This window comes from Pezoporus wallicus, unplaced genomic scaffold (assembly GCF_028554395.1).
Source record: "Pezoporus wallicus isolate ANWC-B61680 ecotype Strahan unplaced genomic scaffold, APGP_CSIRO_Pwel_v1 contig_6364, whole genome shotgun sequence".
NCBI classification, from domain to species: domain Eukaryota; kingdom Metazoa; phylum Chordata; class Aves; order Psittaciformes; family Psittacidae; genus Pezoporus; species Pezoporus wallicus.
In genome coordinates, this window is record NW_026639198.1 from 312,270 (window position 1) to 333,444 (window position 21,175).

The 21,175-nt window shown below is 56.2% G+C and overlaps 2 protein-coding genes across 2 annotated transcripts in view; one reads left to right on the forward strand and one right to left on the reverse strand.

Moving 5' to 3' along the window:
* The first annotated feature begins 3,194 nt into the window (after positions 1–3,194).
* On the forward strand, positions 3,195–19,140 carry HSD11B2 (hydroxysteroid 11-beta dehydrogenase 2). Its single transcript, XM_057413865.1, has 5 exons — positions 3,195–3,480; positions 16,146–16,358; positions 16,623–16,808; positions 17,301–17,438; positions 18,238–19,140. The coding sequence occupies exons 1-5, from the start codon at positions 3,210–3,212 to the stop codon at positions 18,597–18,599; spliced, it is 1,170 nt and encodes a 389-aa protein (XP_057269848.1). The 5' UTR covers positions 3,195–3,209; the 3' UTR covers positions 18,600–19,140.
* Positions 19,141–20,673: 1,533 nt separating this feature from the next.
* The window catches only part of ATP6V0D1 (ATPase H+ transporting V0 subunit d1), a 36,941-nt gene continuing 36,439 nt past the window's right edge, over positions 20,674–21,175 (reverse strand). Inside the window, exon 8 of the mRNA XM_057413861.1 lies at positions 20,674–20,998. Within this exon, the coding sequence (XP_057269844.1) occupies positions 20,837–20,998 (162 nt within the window). The 3' untranslated portion in view covers positions 20,674–20,836. The remainder of the gene's footprint in view (positions 20,999–21,175) is intronic.

The following is a 21,175-nucleotide window of genomic DNA, read 5'->3' on the forward strand; positions in this document are numbered from 1 at the left end:
CCTGTTAGTCATGGGAGGCTCCACGGAGCTGGAGGAACAGCTTAGGGCAAGGGGAGCACTAGGAAGATGTGGAGTGTGTCCCCACTGCTGTGGACCTGAGTGAGCAGCCCCAGTGAGGGTGTGGGAGGTGGCTGTGGTGGAACCAGCCCCTTTCCCCCTGAAGAAGGTGAGCTGTAATTACCAGAACAGGTAAGGAAAAGCTCAAATAGGTCAAAAGGTAATGGGGCTATCACCAGCATTTCCTAACAGCACAGCACAGCTGGGAGGCACCCTCCACTGTTGAGCAATGGGAAGATGAACAAGGCCAGGCACTGTCTTCAAGGGAATAGCCACCAAGGTCACCCTAACGGCATGCCAGCCTATTAGGGAAGAGCTGGAGACAGCCACAGTTACCAAAAGGTGCTGTTGATCCAGTCCCACCCCACCAGAGCATTCATGGGGAGCCCTGCCTGCAGCTGACAGAGAACATCATGGCTACCTACAACCCATCCTGAGGTGTCCCTCAAGAATAGCATGCTAAGACCACATGTGAGGAGCTCTGGAAGTGATGGATGAATGGACACCCAAACCAGCTCTCAAGGGAACGCAGGAATTCACACTGCAGCTTGGGAATGGCCACATCTACCCTTTGTGAAACACTGTCACTGGTAGAGACTCTACTTTCTGACTGTCTCTGTAAGGCACCGTATCCCCAGCCCTGCTCCCTTGCACACCCCACAAGCTCTGGCTCTGTTGGAGGATGGAGACCATGTCTCTGAAAAACAACCTTTATCCAAAAGGATTTCTCCAGTCCTGGTGAAGCAATGGGTGGGGATTTTTAACAGGGTCCTGTTCAGGGCCTGAGGCTCAGCCTTCTGGCTACCTCCATCTTTTTCACCCAGTTCAGTAGCCCAGTGCCACAAGAGAGCAGGATCCTGTGGGAGAACCCACAGCCATACTGTTGGGAACATCCCTCCTCCTCTACCTCACCAGCATTCCCGGCATTCCCCTGTCTGGAACATCAGGGCTGTGGACCTAGCCATGTCCCATCACCACACCCCAGCAAAACCACCCCAGCCTGTTTGACACAGCACTTCTGCTGCTGCTGAAATGTGGGGTTTGTGCCAGTACCAAGGGGAGTTGTTCCCAGGAAGGATGGCATGGATATCCACTGCCATTGCCAGGGCTGGCAGGGGCTGGCAGAGCCCGGTTCCTCTGGAATCAGAGACTAGTGTTGATGCTGGCATGTGAAAGCCTCTCCTGGAGGTCATCGAGGGTCATGCCCAGAGCAGGATTACCAAGTACAGAGAGTTGGTAAAATATTAAAGCGGGTGCTTAATAAAGCGAGCCCAGTGACAGCAATTCTTGATGTAATAAACCTCGGAAGGAGAGGACTTTGCCTCTCCAGACAGGTTGATATGGGGAGCTCCTGCTGGCACTCACTGGAGATGGCACGGACCTGGCACCAGCACTGCATGGTGAGGTTTCCCACAAGCCTCATGGCACCAGCCAGGGAAAGCCAGGAGCCGACATTCCAGCGCAGCTCGCCATGCTGCAGCCCCACAGTACTGCTGGGTAGGCAGGATGCTGTCTGCTCTGGGTGGGGGATGAAGAGCAGGATGCTGAGAAGTGGTTTGGGAGCAGATGGAAAGAGATTCACACCTTACCTGCCTGCTCCTGGCACAGGGAGAAATGGAAGCGTGGCTGGACACAGCACTGGGACTTGGGTGGAAGGTGGCCATATGGTGTCCATATGGCGCTTCCCCAGCAGATAAGCAGGTCTGGGGGCACCATCCTGTGAGTGGAGACACCGGGGGGGGGGGAGGTTCGTGGGGGCACTGTGCCCTGTGCTCCCATTGTCCCAGCAGGATGTGAGTGCTGGTGGCACTGGTCTTGGCTTTGACAGCAGGCAGGGAAGGCACCCTCCCACCAAGCACTGCTGCTTGAAGCCAGGAAGCTCTGCCTGGCATGAGCACCGAGCCATGCCAGGCTGAACCAAGCTGAGCTGAGCTGTGCTGTGCTGTGCTGAGCCATGCCATGTTGAGCTGAGCAGAGCTGTGGCGACCTGTGTAGGGTGAATGTCCTGAGCTGTGCTGAACCGAGCCAAGCTGAGCTGTGCTGAGGTGGCATGACATCTTAAACCATGCTGAACCAAGCTGAGCCATGCTGAGCTGAGCCGAGCCATACCATGTTGAGCTGTGCTGAACTGAGCCCAGTTGAGCTGTACCTATTTAGGTGGCATGATGTCCTGAGCTGTGCTAAACTGATCCAAGCGGCACCAAGCTGCACTGAGCTGAGCCATGCTGAGCTGAGCCATGCCCACCTATGCGGTGTGATGTCCTAAGCTATGCTGTAGATGGTATGATGTCCTGAGCTGTGGTCAAATGAATCATGCTGAGCCAGGCTGATCCAAGCTAAACCATGCCATGCTGAGCTACATTGTGCCATGCTGAGCTGGGCTGTGCCTACCTAAGTGGCATCATGCCCTGAGCCATCTTGAAAGGAGCTAAGCCACGTTGTAGGTGGCATGATGTTCTGAGCTTTGCTGAACTGAGCTGAACTGTGTCTACCTGCGCAGCATCATGTCCTGAGCTGAGCTGAACCAAGCTGAGCCAAAATGAATTATACTAGGTAGCACAATGTCCAGAGCTGGGTTGAGCTGAGCCGAGCTGTGCCTGCCTGGAGGGGCATCATGTCGTGAGCTGAGCTGAACAGAGCTGAACTGAGTTATGCCTGCCTAGGCGGCACAATGTCCCAAGCTGAGCCATACTGAGGTGAGCCGAGCTGAACTGCGCCCTACCGACGTGGCACAATGTCCCACGCTGTGCTGAGCCGAGCCGAGTTGAGCCATGCCTACCGAGATGGCATGATGCCCCAGGCTGTGCTGGGGCGAGCCGAGCCGAGCCGAGCCGAGCCAAGCTGAGCCGTCCCTACCTGGAAGGCATCAAGTCCTGAGCAGAGCTGACCCGAGCTGAGCTTATCGAGGTGGCACAGCGCCTGGAGCCGAGGCGCGCCGAGCAGCGTGCGCCCGGCAGTCCCGACGGGCTCCCGCGGCACCGGCTCCCGTGCCCCGCTCCGATGTCCCGGTGTGCCGATGCCCCAGCGCGGACCCTCCGGTCTCCCATTGGCGGTGTGGCTGCCGGCCCCGCCCATTTCCCCCCCTGCCTGGGCGGTTATAAACGGGCGCGGCGGGGCCGGCCGCGGTGGCAGCGGCGGGGCCGGGGCCCAGGATGGAGCCGGGGCTGGAGCGCTGGGCTTACGGCGCGCTGTGGGCGGCGCTGGCCGGCAGCCTGGCGCTGCGGGCGGCGCGGCGGGCGCTGGGGCCGGGCCGGGGGCTGCTGCTGCCGCTGGCGCTGCTGGCAGCGCTGCAGAGCCTGTGCCGCGCCTGCCTGCCGCTGCCCCTGGGGCTCGCCCTGGCCGCCGCCGCCGCCGGGCTTCTGCTGTGGCGGGCAGCGCCCCGCAGGCTGCTGCCGGCCGCGGGCAGAGCCGTCCTGGTCACAGGTGAGTGCGGGGACACGCGGTCTCGACGTCCCGACGGCCGCAGCGGGGAGCGGGACGCACCGCGGGCACCGGCACGGTGCTGGCTGCGGTGTCCTGCCTGGTTGTCACCCCGCGGGAGGAGCGGCTCCGCCGCGCATCACTCCTCCTCCTCTCGTCCAAGCAGAACTGTTCAGTATGTCCCCTCTCTTGTCCCCGTCCTAAAGCAAGGAGGTTTCACGGAGCTGCGTTGGACCCTGAAGCAGCTCCGCCGCTCGAGCAGTCACCACGCTGCCGGGAGCTGCTTCCTCTGGAAGCTGGGAGATGGAATGGGACATGTGGTGGGGCTGGCGCAGAGCCGGGCAGCTGGTTTGTGAGCACCTCGGCTGGCCCGAGGGCTGTCCTCTCTTTCCCTCCGGAGCCATGCTTGTTCTTAGAAAGCTTCTTGTAGTATCTCTAGAGGCTACAACAGAGCCCAGGGCTGAGCACCACTGTTCGCCCAGAGCTCCATCCCAGGAGCTTCCAGGGACAAGGGAGGAGGCTGTTTTCCGTCTTTGCAAGAGCATGCTTGGGAAGTGCTGCTCCACTCTGACCACCTCTTTGGGCTGCCTGGCACAGACCTCCTCCTTGGGAAAGGTGGCTCTGCGGTAGATGTGCTGTGCTCCCAGACCAGGCTTTGCACAGCTCTGCCCTGGTGGCTAAATCTCTTTAGGATAGCTTGATATACAAGGGTTTTTTTACACTCCTTTCTCCTGGCAGTGGGACTGGAGGATGATGAAGGTAGGCTGGGGTCAGCAGGCTCTGTGCTGTGAGATGATGGGTGAGGAGGAAGCACTGAAGTCAGGGTGGTTGTTGCTGCTGGTGAGCTGGGAAAGCACTGCTGGCTCCACATGAATGCAGAGCAAAGGGAAACTTGTGGGCACGACCTTGGTGGTGCTCCCAAGGACAAGAGCCTGCATCCTGGTGGGGATGGTTTGGAGACCACAAGTTGGAAAAGGGGGGCTGCATGCTTCTTAGCTGGGTCTTATGGTGGAGAGTCTTTGAGAAGGAGAGAGCTGAATGCTCCATTCAACTCAAAGGGCTCTGTGGTGTTGGTGAGAAGCAGAGGGAGGCCTTTCTGGAGGAGGAAGCTCGGATGAACAAGGCAGTGGATGAATGGATGATTCAACTGCGTGAAGGTCAAAGCCTCAGCAGGGCAGGGCTGCCTGGGGAGGACGTACCTGACAGCCATGTGCTCACAGGTGCCCTGTGGCACACTGGGTTTAGCCAGCCCTGGCTCGGTGGCACTGCCTGTATAATTAGTGAGTCAGTGTCTGGAACAAGGTGTTCTTGCCCTGGTGCGTTGAGGTGACACCTCTGCAGCGTTTGCTCTCGGCTGTGAATATTTTGTGGTTTTACAGGTTGTAGGCGCAGGCTGTGGTGCGGGATCATCACTGCTCCAGCAGGTGCCTGCCCAGGGGCAGATGCAAGGGCTGCTCTGCCCAGGATGGCATTCCTAGCTGGAGCATTTGCAGAGTAATTAGCCTGATTCCTTTGCAGATTAATCTGGGACACCTCCTGGCAACTGCCTATTGAGTCACTGCTAGTATCTCCTGTGGTAGCAGCCAGGGAGGATCAGTGCAGGAGCAAGATCTTTGACAGGGAGAAGCATGGAGTTGGGTGCCAGGGCTGCTGAACATCAGTGAAGGTGTGTAAGGTCAGGGACAGGGTTTCTGCGATGTTGTGTCTTGCTGGACACTGGGAAATACAACAAAAGCCCCTCCTGATCCCTGCCATGGAGCCGTGCAGGTCCCAGCCCGAAGAGCTTTGTGCATCGCTTCCTTTTATATACATTTCTTGGACACTGGTTTAATCCTGCAGCAGGGAGTTGCACAGGTTTGGTGATGTAGTGGAGCAAGGGAACATGGCTGAGGTGCTGTTGTATCTCACAGTTGAGGTGCCCCAGCTCTTCCAGCTGCCCACTGTTCCAGCCTCCCTGGGAACAACCCCAAGCTGAGCTCTGCATGTCATGCTCCAGCCGTATGTCCTGGTCTGGACATTGCTGCCTAATCAACAATTAGTTCATGGGAAGGGCTGAAGGAAAACTCTGTGGCTTGGTGGGAAAGTGGCAGAGATGTGTAGTGGCAGCAGGACTGGAAAGTTGTGGCATTCCCCTTGCATTGCAGGTTTGCATTTTAGGTGTTGCACAAGAGGCTGGGGTTTGGCTGGAGCAGGGATGGACAGCTTGCCTGAAAGGGGCAAGGAATGCTGTGGTCTCCCACTGTGCATCCCTTGGGCCAGCAATGTAGGTCAGCTACTAGTCTCCGTGGTGCTGTGTTGATCCATAGCTGTGACCTTGGGGCTTTTGCTCTGCATCCTGATGGTCCAGCTTCTCTGACAGCATTTGATAGCCTGTATGTGGGCTGGCTGGGGGCAGGGAGTGAGGAAAGTGTTAATTCTGCCTTCCATGGGGAGGTCACAACTGTTTGCAGTGGGGAGGAGAATGCCCTCTTGTGCAGAACAGGCTGGGAGAGGTCAGGCCCAGGACAATGGGCTGAACGAGGAGGGGAGTGGAGATCCTGAGAGGGAGACAGCAGCCATCTCTATGCTGTCCTGACCCTGCCCATGAGCCTAAATATGCCTCTAAGTCGAACCCAAGGTCTAGCACAGGCTTTGGCTAAGCTGTGGGGATCCCAGCATGCTTGTGGTGTGGGCTTGCTAGGTACAGGCAGCAGCAGCAAGTTGCAAGATAGTTGCCATCCCTCACTAGTGCTGTGTGGTTTGGGCACGCTGGGGTGGCTGATGGTGGTTGGCACCATGTGCCAGGGACTCACTGCAAGCAACCGTGTTCTGAGCATCAAACGGACAGCTTCTGTGTGTGCAAGCCCCTTCCCAAAGTTCAAAAGGGTATTTTTGGGTGTTCTCAGGTGTGTTGGAGTCCTCTGAGCTGTGTGAGCGAAAAGGAGGGGTGCTGCTTGTATCTCCTATGTCCCCTATCCCCTTCCTATGGGGAATCAACATAAAAAGCAGTCCAGCCTCTGCAGCCTGTGCAAGGGTGATGGTCTGTGAGAGCAGCCTTGGAGGGAGGTGCTGAGCTGACGCTGACATGAGTTGTGTGTAAGGTATTGGTTCTTACACTTCAGCTTGGATGAGCAGTTGAAAGTGGTGCTCTGGAAGTTGAAAGCCCTGTCTGTGACAGCTGCACTGAATTACACAGCTCTGAAACCATCCACAACCACTGGATGACTGCCTCAGGGAGGTAATTTGGGTCTCGCGTCCTTGTAGCTCCACAGGTGTAGCCTATGGAGCAGGAGGCACCTGTGCTCTCCCTGATAAATCATCTCTGTGAACAAAGCTGGATGGCAGGTCAGGCTCCCCCAGCACCAACCCTTCCAAGTTTTCCTTTCTTCTGCTTCCTTGCTCCAGGGAAAACATGGCTTTCCTGGTGGGGCTCTCTTGTTACAATTGCATGCCCCATTAGCAATCTGAAATGGGTCAGAGCTTCAGATCATGTTCAAGGTTAACAGAGGTTTTGCAACTTGATCACAGTCAAGCGGATCTTCAGTATTTCCCATGGACTCTCCAGATGTGGAAGCATCTGGTGACTGTGGCAGGATAGTGATTCAATCCAGATGTTGGGACTCTCACTGTTCTGCTTCAAAGGTAAATCACTTTCCCCTGTGAAAGAGCAGCATCACCCCTGCCTGGACTGGGGTGGTGTCTCTTAGACCTGTTTTCCAGCTAAACTGGGTGATAGAGAGATGTTGGGGGTTGAGACTTTGGGGCTGTTGAGTATCCCGGGCTGGCTCCAGAATGGATGTGGCTGGTGCACTGGCATGGCATGCTCCAAACCTGTACTTGGTGCTGAGCCTGCCAGCAGCCTCACAGTGAGTTAAGCTTTATGCAAGGACACTGTAGTTCTTCATAGAAAGCTTCTCTGCTTCTGGAGCCAATGAGCCAGCTCAGAGGTACCTGGAGCCTTTCCCCAGGCTAAGTGCAGGCTGAACATCAGCTTGTTCTCTGGAATGGCTCTGTTTTTTCCAGGATCTATTAAAAATTAACAGCAGAGACAACTGCTGTCCAAGCTGAGAGCAGGGAGGACAGGACCAAGACCAAACAGCCAAACACCCGAACTGCAACCCTGATGTACAAGCAATCCCTTGTGTATTTAAAGTATGGGGGGAAAAAAGCAGCACGTAGTTCTAGTGAGGGGTTTTGCTGCCAGTTTCTGGGAGCAGAGCAGAAAACCTGCTCTCTCAGCCACTCATTGCAGGGCTGAAACTCATCCCCCCACCTCCAACGTTGTCAGCAGCTCTCTATGATTTTAGGATTCTTCTTCCCCTCGGTAGGTTTCTTCAGAACTTGATACCTGCCCCTGGTCACCAAGAGATGTCAATATACCCACTCAGCTTGTCCTTGCTTATCTATTGAATGAGCACTTTTGAAGTCCACTAATGACACAGACCTGTTGGGATGGGGTTTTAGCACTGCTAACCAAGAAAAATTGGTAAGTATGATGAGGAGGAAAAGCACATAGAAGTTGCACACTGTGGGAGACCAGAATTGGGAGAGAAACCCAAGCTGGCTTGATTAGCACTCGGGGTTATGCAGGGACATGAGAGCAACAAAGCAGAGACTTCCCTGCAGAAATGAGATTGTCAGATGGGAACGGATGCTTCGGGAGAAGAGGAGTGGAGGCAGTGGCTGCCCTCTCTCCAATGAGCAGCACATCTTTAATGAGGTCTGGGATTGTGTTACCCACTGTTGAGTCTAGCTCCCCTCAAGCCAGGATCAGGTTACACAGGAGCTGCGCTGCTTTTACTACTGGTAGCACAGGGATGATGGGCTTGCCCACGAAGGATTTTGCTTGAGCAGAGGTGAAGTGGGAGGTCTTCAAGGTGCCTCTACCAAGCCTGGCGAGCATTTATTTTCTCCCCATGGTCTTTCAGTGCCATTCCAAAACCCCAGCTGGGGGACCTCAGTTTGCCCAAATGACCTATGCAGGAAGAAAGGCTGTAGGGCTTTCACAGCTCTTCACCTCCCCATGTCCTTACTGCCATCTCAGATCTGAGTACTGCTATGGAGCCTGCAAGATGGAAAATGACCGGGACTGTTGCCTTCATGCTGTCGGTGTGTTGCTATAAGTATTACCTGGGGCTTTCCTTAACCTTGCCCAGCATATATCTGTTACCTCCTTGTCTAGTTCCCTCAGCTGCTGTGGTACATCCACTGCCTCCAGTCACTGTTCTTCTGTCCCAGCCTGTGCACGCTTCCACATGCAACATATCACTTCTGCTTCTTTCTGCACTGGAGAGCTGCCAGCCTCTGAGCTTTATTGACTTCCCCATTGGAAGCTGGCTCCCACATGCTGCTGTCCCGGGATTTGCTGGCTCTGAGGCTGTAATCTTGAAAAGCAGTTTTTGGCTTTACAGGCTTTGTGGTGGTGCAGCCTCTTGTTGGGGTTGACCCTTCAGGAGCCAGATGGTGGGTGCTGGCCAGGCAGGCTGGGGAGGCATGGGCTGTGAGCTCAGGTCCTGGAGGAGGTACCTGCCCTGGTGCCTTCCACGGAGGCTTTTTAAAGCCTGGCTTCTTGTTTCAAGCCTTTCTCATTGCCTTCTGGTGGTGGTGATCTTGTGCGGAGTCTCTCAGCTTCCACCAGACATACCCTTCAGCAGATCTATGATCCCTCCCTACCCTGTTTCTCCACTGTGGTGGCCATACTCCAGTTTGGCATAAACATCACACCATGCACATCTGCTTCTTGTGCCCCTTGTCCAGTGACACTGTGCTTGCCCCTCTCCAGGGTCCCAGTTACCAGGCAGGGACAAGGTCTAACCTGGGGTGTGCAGCCATCCTGTGGTGACTTCTGTCCCCTTCAGCTGATGTGCTGTGCTCTGCCTGTGCTGTTCCAAGCCAAAGGGCACACATAGGTGCTGCCGTGTGCATTGCTCTTCAGCCTGGGTCAACACGATTGTGTCCAAGCACATCAGCCTGGAGGCTACCTTCATGTATTTTGTCAGAATGCACCAAAACAGGCTTGTGATACTCAAACTGATGAGTTGGTGGGAGCTGCAGGTTGGGGATGAGGGGGGGACAACTTAAACCAGGTACAGAAAGGGCTGGTGTGGCTTGAGGTGGTCATGGGGGTACAATTCAGCCTAGGGGCCTAAAGAGTTCAGTGTATTTCAAAAGCTGTCTTGGCTGGTGCTCAGTTGGTGCTCACTTGCGTGTTTTGCTCCTGAGTGTTTTTGTTGACCCCAAAACAACTCTCCCCCAAAGAAAACCCCCAAACCTGAGCTCCACATGGATGTGGAAGCTGCAAGAGAAAATAGAGTTGGTGCAACTGCAGAGCCTGTTGTGGTGTGGGGATGGGCAGGGTTTGCACCCGTTCTGCTTGCCTGGGCTTGTGGCATGTGATGGCAGTTTATTCTTGTGACAAGGGGAGTGATGAGATGGCACCTTACAAACTTAGATCACCAAAATACCCGTGAACTGACACAGCCCCATTGAAACCACGTTAGCTTTGTCATGGTGCTGCTTAACATTGTGATCACCTGACCTTGGTCTGGAGCCCCACCTCTGGGCTTCGTCCCTGCTGATACTGCCTGTCCCAGACTCCTGTGCCTTGTCACCACCACAGTGTAGTGGCTGGAGTGGCACCCTCTGTACTTCAAAGCTCTTCCATGGCTGACCTGACACACCATACGGCCAGAGGTTCTCCTGGTCCTGTGCTAGAAATACCTTGTCTGAGATGTCCCAGGGTGGTGGTGGCTCATGGTGATCCATGTAGGAGAGCTGGTCTTCCTTTCTGCTGCCTGTGGATGGCTTCGCCCTGCCTGTAGCAGACCTTCTACCTCTCCTTGATGGCTTCTGGGGCCTGATGTGTTACTGCATGGGAGAGATGGATATGAGGCTTGGCTGGAGTCTCTGGGGAGCCTTTTTGCATCCCAGGGATGCTACCAGCAGGTGACCAAGGCATGGCTTTGCTGCCACCACCTTGTTCCCCGGGAGTATCTTCAGTGCTGAATCCCAGCCATGGTCCATGGAGATTTCCAGCTTCCCAGCCTGCCTCTCCAAGAGCCCAGGATGCGTTACTGGCATTGGCTTATCAGCACTGATCCAGTTGAGCCATCCCTGGGCCACGGGTGTCCTTCCCAGTGACAGCTCTTGCTGATGGATGCCTTTTGCGGCTCACCGGCTCTGTGTTCCTGGTTCACCATGTTCCCTCTGAAGGTGATTATTAACCCAATTATCGCTGCAGCTCTTCACAACTTCCTCTTCTCGGGCACACATCCATCCGTCCATCCATTCCTCCCACATTAGCTCTGATGTACCGGCTGTGCCCTTGCCCAGGCGCTGTCATCTTCTCCATCTCATGCCTGCCCATGGAAAGCTCAAATTCTTGTCTATGAGAAGATTTCCCCTTGGTGGGAGCTGGAAGATGCTGCCTGGCCCTGGGATGTGGTGAGCGGCTGCTTCTAGGAAATTCCTGTGTCCTTTTTCTGTGAAACCCTGCCATGGTGCTGGGAGGAGAAGCACTTCCTCACCTGCCTGTTTGCAAGCCCTGGGCTGGTTCTCATCAGCAGCACCATTGCTACCATTCCACGTCATCTCCTAAGCTGTCCTGTGCCTCCTGCTCCTGCGTCTGAGGAAGACTGGTGCTTTTGCATCTGCACTTTGCTGGTGCAAGCACTTAAACTGAGCTTAGCAGGTCTGGGTGCCAAGCTTAAAGCCTGACTGCAAGCTCATGGATGGATCCTGACCTTCTTGAGCATCTTACCAGGCACAGGCCTTGTGCAGGGGAAGGTGGCTGAGCTTGTTTCTGTCCTGGCTGTGCCATGTATAAGCTCCTGGCTTTGTTACCCCCGCCAGCTGCAGGCAGCATCTGCTGCTCACAGCTTTGGGGACGGGGATAAGGCATCTGGGTGGCTTTCAGTGACAGCAACAGGGAGGGCTGTGGCTTCTAGCCCTGGTTTATCTCACACTGCTCTTATTGGGCCCCCAGTAATGATGCACCAGCGCCTGCTCCTGAGAAATGGGCTTTAATTCAGGAGCTGTGGGTGCATCTGCACCAGCCTCGGGCTCCTTGTCATCCCTGCCTGGCTGCTCTGGGTTGTCTAGGCAGAAAATCAGATTTTCCCCCTTCTGTGTTTTTTTTTTTTAAGTACAAGATCTCGCCCCAGGTGGAGGTGATGGTGTGGGAGGCTTCAGAACCACTCAGCTAATCTGTTGTAATTCATACCATCTGGCCATTGTCCCTGTCCAGGGAGGGGATCTGGTCATCCATATACCCCCTGTGGTGATGGGCATCCCCAGTTCTGCCTTCTGCCGTGGTCTGTCAGCATCCCTCGGGTGGCTGCCTGGCCCCTGCCACCCTCGTGGTGGAACAGCTTGGGTGGGGGCTTGGCTGTTGTCCCATCACCAAGGATTTGGATCATCACTGAAGGCTGGTTTAAATTTCATTTAATTAGGCTTGTGGCTTCCTGAAACCAGGTGCTGAGGACCAGCTGCAGCACTGGGGCTGCTGCCACCTGCCTGGCTCCATCTGCCTGGAGACCTCCACGGGGAAGGAACAGGGACACCCCGGTGCCAGCCACTGGCTGGGCTGTGGTTTCCTGTTGATGGTTATGGCATGGGTTGGTGGGGACCTTGGGTGCAGGTGATGGTGGCCACGCAGCGTGGTGGTGGCTCAGCTGCTGTGGGTGCTCCTGCTGTCCCCTCCCTCCACAGCACCCTGCCAAGAATTTGTTCCCTTTCGCTCAGGGCTGACATCACCCCTTTATCGCTCCCTGCTCCAAATGTGCCCAGCATCCGGGAGGTGTTGGCAGCAGGGCCCTGCCCTGCACACATGGGCTTTTGCTGGGTGCTTTTGTTCCAAATGGACCTGCCCAGCCCATGTCTCTTTTGGGGAGCCACGTCCCCACTGCTGGCACCATCCCCCCCACTGGTGCCATCCCTGCTCAGTGCACCCTCACCCTGGGATTCCTTATCCACATGGATGGAGCCAGGATTAGCCCTTGCTGCACCTGCTCAGGTCCCCAGACGGGTCTCCCCATGGTGTGGCTGCATTCAAACCCAACCTGTGCTGGAGCAGCTGGATCTGAGGTGGTGGTGGAGGATCTTGCCAGGGCCATGAGGCTGTGTTTTGCTTGGCATCCCAGGCAGGATTTGAGCTTGAGCCTATGGAAACAAGCAGCTCAGTGTGTTAATCCTCTCAGCCTTGGCGCCCCAGCTCCCCTCTGGCTGATGGTGTCCTTGAGCCCAGCGCCATCCCCAGGCTGTGAAGCTGGTGACAGTGATGAAAGCTTCATCTTGGCTAGGTGTGTTGGACAGGGTGGTGGGACACACAGTCCAAAAGCTCTGTTTGGGAGGTGGAATCGTTGTCCTGGGGTTTGGGGAGCAGTGGCTGGCAAGCACCCAGCTGCCTCTGGCCTTGGTGGTGATGGAGCATCCTCAAGGGGTGCCCCAAAGCCACCCCACTGCACCTGCTGAGTGCCTCAGGAGCAGTCCCTTGGGGTTGCCTGTGCTAACCTGGGTGCTTCATCAGGTGCTCAATCCTAGGGCAACCCCTCCCCAGGTTCTGCACTGGGATCCAAACGTGAATGGAGCAGTTGCACCCAGGCATATGGGACTGCTTCAGCTGAGCTGCACTTCCAGCCAGAGATTTTGCCAGGTCTGTGCTGGTCCTCACCCATCATGCATGGCTCAGAGATGAGCATGTACAGCTTGTTGTAATTCATACAGAAATGAGGATGCCCAGGGGTGAGGCTCGTGGCTTGAGGATGTTCTGCTTGTGGCTCAGGGATGAAGATTCATGGCTCACAGCTCAGGTGGGGAAGCTGCTCTTGCCTTGCATGGGGTTGAGCGCTGTAGATGTGTCCCACCAGCCCTCCATCCCCAAGGATGGGCACAGGAGCAGGGGAGTGGTTGGGCTTTGGCAGCTCATGGGCAGTATCCACATTATCACCCATCTCAGCTCCGCTCAGCAAAGAGCAGCATTGATTTTGAGCATGTCTGTGCATGGTGGCCTTGGTTTTGGCGGCAGGAGCAGGCCAAAGACCTGAGACAGCAGAAAGCCAGTGCCTGACTCACCTGAAAGAGCTTCATCCACACCGAACTGGGACCTCAGCTGGTGCATGAGTCCAGCCACGGCAGCACCTCCACCATGGCCAGGCTGCCGAGGCTGGATGGGAGCTGCTGGGCTGGCACAGCACAGCCCCTCCAGTGGCTTCACTTTCACCATCAAGGGGCATCTCCGGGCAGTGGTGCATGGTGCTGCATGGTTGGTCTTCTTCAGTGCAGGTGGGAGAGCACCCATCAGCAATGCTGGAGCCCAGGCCTTTTTGCTTCTCAAGATAGGTAAAGCTCAGGCTTATCGTGCCACAGTTCCTCTGGAGGCTGGTGTGCCCTGCTCCTGGGGAAGCTGCTGCAGGGGCTGGAGCTTCCAGTCAGCCCCTGGAACAGGCATTTGCCCCCACTGCTGGATTTTGCAGCCTAGACTTGTGCTCTGCTGCAACAGAAACCTCTGGTGCTGGCCGGGAGCCGAGGGGAGTATGAGATGGGGGCTTCAAGACACCAAGCCTCCTTCACTGCACTCCCCATTCTGGGCTTCTCTTGCTCTTGGTCCGACTGCGATCCCTCCCACCAGCACGGATGCAAAACGGGTTGGCAAGCTGGAAACGGGCTGGTGCCGGCATCTCCTCGTGATGCAGCATCCTTGGAGGCTGCACAGACTGTCCGGCTCCAGCACTCCCAGAGGCTCATGTGCTGGTAGCCACGAGAAGTGAGTGTGGCCCTGGGCGAGCTGCAGGGCCACGTGCTGTGGTCCCCAGGGGTTCATTGTCCCTCCCTGCACTCTTGGCCATGCCTGAGTGCAGCGGCTGGGAAGCAGAAACCTTAAATAACTCCAGAGCATCCTCACCCTCCCAGCCCTGGGCTTCCCGCCAACATCCCAGGATGGGTTTTTTTGTGTGTGTGAATAAATTAGAACTTCCGAAACAAGCCCTGTGACCGCCCTGCTGCTCTAAGGCAAAACAAGCCCTGCCTGGCTCAGGCAGCACGCAGCTCTGTTTGTTGCCTCCAAGCCAGGGTTGCCTGAAAGAAGCTGGCAGACTTGTCCCTCTGAGGTTTTTGGGATGCTTCCTGGTGTTTTGAGGCTTGGGAGGTGATCGGGAGCTTCATGGTTGGACTGGAAGCTTTTCTTGCTGGCTGGGGTGGGAGCAACGCAGGTAACTGTTAAGGCCGTGGCCACCAGCACTTTTATTTTTAAACCTTATCTTTATTGTAGTTTTCTCCTGCCCTGTTGGGAAAGGAGAAACAGAACTTATCTGGCCAGCTGCTGGCAGCATGACCTGTTCCCAGGGAGGGGAGAGGTGGATGTCCTGCATCAGCAGCACCTTCTGCATCCCCTTTGGCACAAAGGATGGAGCCAGGAGCAATGATGCTGGGGTGATGCTGAGCCAGCCTGGCACGCACCTATGATGGGTGCTGGGTGGGAAAGGAAGGTCCCTGTAGCCCCTTACTGCCACCTGAGCACCTCTGGTGTGTGATATCACTCTGGTCTCTGGCCATGGGGTTCATTATGGGTTTCTGATGCAGCAATAAAGTCAATTCTGAGCTGAGGACAGCTTAACTGGCACCCCAAGAGCTGGTGCTGGCAGCAACCAGATCCCAGGCTGGGGATGCAGGAATGGGGAGGTGAGGGGGCAGCCGGTCCTTGTGCCCACCCTGGGTCTGGTGGGATGGGTGCTAGGAGGAGTCTGGGTTCTGCAAAGCTGGTGGCAGTGCCCAGGGCCACCATTGTGCCCATCCCAGGGTGGCTCCAGGTGCCTATGGGACTATTTCTCAGGGGTGTCCTAAGGAGCACACAAGGGTGCCATGCAGGAGAGTGCAGGGACCATGGGTTGTCCCTGCAGCACTCCCCTGTTAATGGTTAATGTGACTGAGCAGCAGAACAGGCTGTACCTTGCTGCTGCTGTTTGTTTGCATCGCAGGCTCTCCACCCTGGCCACTGGCCCCACAACACCCTGCTCCTGTCTGAACTGTCCTCCAGCCACCCTAACAGTAGCTTTGGGGGTGACAGTGTCATCTGCTTGAGCTGAGATGTAAGAGACGAGGCTGAGATCAGGCACGGTAGCACCAGTGCTCTCCAGCACGGGACATCCTAGTTGGATGCTCCCTTGAAGGATGTGGGGTGGCAGGAGCAGACCAGGATTCCTCTTTTTTATCCCCTTCTTTATTCCCCTTGGCACCCCAGCTGGGAAAGGGTGTGCTGTACCTCTTGGCCACCATTTCTGGGAGGTGAAAAGCATTCAGAGAAAGGCACCAACTCCCATGGAGCCTTGTGCCAGCTCTGAGTGATGCCAGTGGAGATTTTGGAGGCTGTATGGCGCTTGCCCCATACCACTGCAGGGCTCTGGGCTATCCTGGTTCCTCACTGTATCTGCAGCTTGCATCAGATTGGTGCTCAGGGTGACAGGGTTGAAGACAAAAGTATTTTCTTTCTCCCATGCATGATAGATTGAAAACAGCAACTCTGACCTGCAAATACTCCAGAGGAAGGCTGGGAGCCGGGTGATGAGCCAGGGTGGTTGGGAGATGGGGGAACGATGCTGGAGATGGCGTTTGGTCCATGTGGATGGAGAGGCAGAACTTGGGGTCTCTGGGCATGGAGACAGGCTATACTGTAGGGCTCCTCTTGGCTCTTGCAGGCTGTGACTCGGGCTTTGGGCAGGCGACGGCACGGCACTTGGATGCCATGGGCTTCCAGGTGTTTGCCAGTGTGCTGGACCCACAGGGACTCGGTGCCCAGGAGCTGCGCAGGAGCTGCTCCTCAAGGCTGACACTGCTGCAGATGGACCTGACCAAGCCAGAGGACATCCAGCGTGTCCTGCAGCACATCCAGACACACACCAATAGCACAGGTAGGAGCCCTTGCCACACCTCAGGGACACTATGCAGCTCCCCAGGATCTCAAGCAGTGCCAAGCGTCCACGTGTCCCCCATCATGGACTGCAACCCTGTGGGCATCCATAACAGCCTCTGCCAATGGGACTTGTCCTGGGACACCCCATGATTCCCCTGCAGGACCCCCATGAGCTGGGGAGCAGAGGGGATCCCTGGGGGGGGGGTGTGGGGGGGGGGTGTCTCCCATTGGGGTCACTTCTTCAAGCATCCTATCCTCACAGGACTCTGGGGCCTGGTAAACAATGCTGGCTTCAATGACACCATCGCCGACGCCGAGCTCTCACCGCTGGGCAAGTTTCGCACCTGCATGGAGGTGAACTTCTTTGGCTCGCTGGAGCTCACCAAGGGGCTCCTGCCCCTGCTGCGCTCCGCTGGTGGACGCATCGTCACTGTGAGCAGCCCTGCAGGTGAGCAGCTGCCTTCTGCCTGGCCCGCCAGACCCCTGGCACCCCAAGTCCCCAGTGCCAGCTGCACCCAACTGGCACCCAGTACCCTGGGGTGGGCCAGTGACATTGCTGAGCTCCACAGTGGGCATCCACACAACCCACAGGGCTGTGTGTGCACTCAGGGGACAGCAGTGTGGGCAACGTCAGCCCAGCTCCCACATTGGGGTTGCCTCCCACATTGCCTCCAGGGGGGATAACAACCCCAAGCTTAGGCTGGCCCAGGGAGGGAAGAACAGCTTCCTCTCCTCCTGTTTTTCCATCCTCTGGTTAAAACACATTAATTTGAACCAAATTCCAGCTGCTTTCTCAGTGAAACAAAACCTAAGCCCTTTCTGTGTGCAGGGGCTGGGAGTGCAGCCCTGTTGAAGTCCTCCCAGTCCCTGCCTGTGCCTAGGACATGCAGGCAGCTGCCTGCTCAGTAAGCCTGCTCACTCCTCCTCTTGCTCCTGCAAGGTGACATGCCCTTCCCCTGCCTGGCAGCCTATGGGGCCTCGAAGGCAGCACTGAGCCTGCTCATGGACACCTTCCGCAGTGAGCTCCAGCCCTGGGGCGTCAAAGTCAGCCTCGTCCTACCAGGCTACTACAAGACAGGTAAGAGCGACAGTGCCTGCTGGCTGCCTGCGCCTGCAGGTAAAGGGCAGGTACCCCTGGGAGGCAGAAGATGGAACAATGGCAGATGCTGCCAGATGCAGATTCTGAGCAGCCCCAGCCTCCTGTGGCCTTTGGGCTCTGGTTGGTGACAGGCATGGTCAGGAGCAAGCTCTGCCTGCAGATCCTGAAGATCAGGAAGAGAAGACATGCTGAGACCTGCGCTTGTTCAGCCAGGAGAAGGCAGCTTTTGGAAGACCTTGTAACAGTCTTTCAATACCCAAAGGGCTCCTACAAGAAACCTGGAGAGGGTCTTCGGGCAAGAGCCTGCAGGGACAGGCAAGGGAGAATGGCTTTAACCTGACAGAGGGGAGACTGAGATGAGATCTTGGGCAGAAGTTCTTCCCTGTGGGGGTGCTGAGGCCCTGGCACAGGTTGCCCAGAGAAGCTGTGGCTGCCCCATCCCTGGCAGTGTTCAAGGCCGGGTTGGAAGGGGCTTGGAGCAACCTGGTCTAGTGGAAGGCGTCCCTGTCTGTGGCAGGGGTTGGAGCTGGATGAGCTTTAAGGTCCCAATTCCCAGACCAGTCTGTCATTTCTGTGATCCCCTGCCACCAATAATGGCTGAACAAGCTCAGCCACATTTATGGCAGCATTGTTCCTACTGCAGGCAGGGTCTGAGACCTCTTTTCCAGTCCTGGGGTACCAGCAGCCACCATGGTGCTCCCACCATGGCAGATCTCTGCCAGGGTTCCAGCTGAAGGAGAGGGGCCATACAACTCACAGGGGGTCTGCATTCTTGCAGGGACAACATGCGACCCTGCCTTCTGGAACCTGCAGAAGAAGCAGTTAGTAGCCAGTCTACCACAGGAGCTGCTGCAGGCTTATGGTGAGGACTACGTGGAAGAGATCAACCGCCAGTTCATCCAGTTCATGAAGGTGGCAGTTGAGGACCTCAGTGCAGTAGTGAACAGCATCACAGACGGGCTCCTGGCTGCCAACCCAGCTGTGCGCTATTACCCAGGGCAGGGCCTTGGGCTCATGTATTTCATACACCGCTACCTGCCCTATTTTGTGCGAGACTTGTTCCTGAAGGGGTTTTTCATCAACCCCAAGCTCCCACGAGCGTTGCGGCAGGAGCACCATGATGCCACCAAGAAGGCCTGACCATGGCCTGCATGCGGTCGTGGGGCAGAAGCAAGCCTTTTCCTGGGATTCCCTGGCACCCCAGCCCCCGAGCGTGTGCACAGCCGCCAGCATCGCCCTCCTGCACTGGGGGGGAAATAGGCAGCACTAGACAGTGAAAACCAAATTGCTTTCCAGAATCAGGCAGATCTATTTTCTATTGTGCAAGAATCAATGTTTTCTAGAGACCATGGTTTTGTATTTTTTCTACCCATGCATCCTTGAAGGAGGCCAGCCCTGCCTCACTCAGCAGCTCTGCACCACACGCTGCAATGGACCGTGGGTGTTTCTCAGCTACCCAACATCTTTGTCACTGCTGTTGGAGCTGCATTCACCTCCGTCCATCACCTCTTGGCTGGGTCATGCCCAGAACCCTGTGGTCACTGCCTCCCTGCCCTTACCACACACTCCACATGCTCTGAGTGAGTGCAGGGGCCCGAGGCCAGGCTGCCAGCACTGCAGAGCTCCTCGAGATGAGCTACATGATTGTCACTTTTTAAATAAATTTGTTCTTGATACACCACTGGGCTCTGGCAGTCTCCTTCTATGGTGCCACGGTTGGGCAGCGATGCCCTTCCTGCCGGCAGAACGAAGATGGGTCCCCACCAGCCCTGCATCAAGCACCATGACAGGAGCCTTGTGTGGGACAGCAGCAGCCACTAGCTGTCCCGGAAAAGGGGTGAGCCTGGCAGGAGGAGCTTGTGCCTCCTCCCCACTTCCCCTCCGCCCCCCAACCCAAGGGCTTCCTTGTCCTTGAGTTGCACCTCCTGGGCACTCATGACCTCAGCACCCATCTGCCCCCACAGACCGGGGAACGCTGCAGCTCAGTGTGCTCAGGAGTGAGTGTCCAGGGCCTCAGGGATAGTACATCATGCCTGGGGTAGAAACAAGTGTCCCAAGTCATGCAAAGAGCCACACCAGGCTCCACTACCACAAACACCAATTCCCTGGATGATGCAGATTCCTCTTGGGGATGCAGGAATAGGTGCTCAAGTTAGTAAGCAGGGAGAGCACAGTGCAGTAGGCAGATATTTATTGGTGTAGGCAGGAAGGGAAGCACAGGATAATACACACTGCAGAGTTGACCACAGCACAAGCTGGGACAGAGCTGCTCTCGATCCCTCCCTCCCTCCCTCCCTCCCTCCCTCCCTCCCTCCCTCCCTCCCTCCCTCCCTCCCTCCCTCCCAGCAGCAGCATCCAGCACGTTTCCCACCAGAGGAGAGAGGGAGGCTTCTCCGCTGCCACCAGTCATCTCTCAGACCTCCAGCCACAGCACAGCAGCCCAGGGTTTGGTTCCCTTACCACAAACAGCCAGGGCCTGGACAGGGTATGAGACATCTCCACCAACAGCTGCGCTCTGCACTCATCAGGATCTCCAAGGGCCAGTGGCAGGGGCACAGCTCCACAGCAACTGCCAGGCAGACACCCTGCACAGGGGAGTGGGATGCGCTAGCCTGGGGGATGCAAGTGTCCAGCACCATCCACAGAGCTAAAGGAACCAAACTCCTGCGTGGCTGCAAGAGGAACCTCCAAGCCATGGGTCTTCAGGGAAGGAAGAAGCTCAGCCAGCTTGTGGAACCCTTTCATGGCAGGAGGGAGACTGACAGAGCTGCTTCTGAGGACACAGGGAGGCCGTACTAGGGCAAACACTGTTGGAGCAGGGAGCAGTATGGCTCTGCCCTCCCAGTCCTACAGTCTCTTACCCAGTCCTGACCAGTCTCTCTCAGGTCAGGGTTAGCTACAGGGAGATACAGGGATTGCACAGCAGCATTGCCTACGCTACAAACCACACTCAAAACTAAATCTCACAGGATCAATACTGACTAGGAGGCGTGCAAAGCAATGACAAAGATGACCTGCAGCTATAGGAAACCTGATGTTTTCCTCTGCAGCAGTGGGAACCCCTTGGAGGCAGCAGCCCCCCCGTTAGTCCTGCTCTATGAGCATAAGCACATACAGTATTAGTACAGTAACACAGGGACTATTAGATATACAACAGGAGGTGTCCCTCCTGCCCTGGTCCCTCCAGATGCCTCACAGCACACACAACTCAAAATTCAGCTTGTGAATAATTTAACTAGCAACTGTACAGCCTCCTCATCTGGGTCAGCTCCACAGACAGGACATCCCTGGAGTCTGGGCAAGGGATAACTCAGGGAGTTAGACAGGGGTCCCTCCACATTCCAGGGGCAGGAGGGTCAGACAGGAGCAGAGCAGGGTTAGAAGATGGGAATGTAGTTGTCAATCTTGGTCCTGTGCCGCTGGGCAATGCACTCTGCAATCCACACAATGTTGCGGCACTCCTGCTCCTTCAGCTTCACAAAGGCATAGAAGACTCCGAAGTGGAACTGGTTGAGGAAAGCCAGCTTGTTCAGCTTCACCTGGGGAAAGCCCAGAGATGGACATGTCACTTGTCCATCTCAGTTCGGAGGAGCTGGTCAAGACAAGTGAGGAGCAGTTCAGGAGGTCCCGTGACTATCCCAGCACGCTGGAAGGCTCAGCACAGCTATCCTGCTCTGCATCTCACCAGGTCCTTGGGACAGCTCTAACCTACAGTA

Bases quoted from the DNA above. Each gene is read 5' to 3' on its own strand.
- HSD11B2 (XM_057413865.1), top strand. From the start codon at position 3,210: ATGGAGCCGGGGCTGGAGCGCTGGGCTTACGGCGCGCTGTGGGCGGCG. The intron at 16,359-16,622 runs GTAGGAGCCCTT...CTATCCTCACAG, and splicing joins GACACACACCAATAGCACAG to GACTCTGGGGCCTGGTAAAC. The intron at 16,809-17,300 runs GTGAGCAGCTGC...TGCTCCTGCAAG, and splicing joins CACTGTGAGCAGCCCTGCAG to GTGACATGCCCTTCCCCTGC.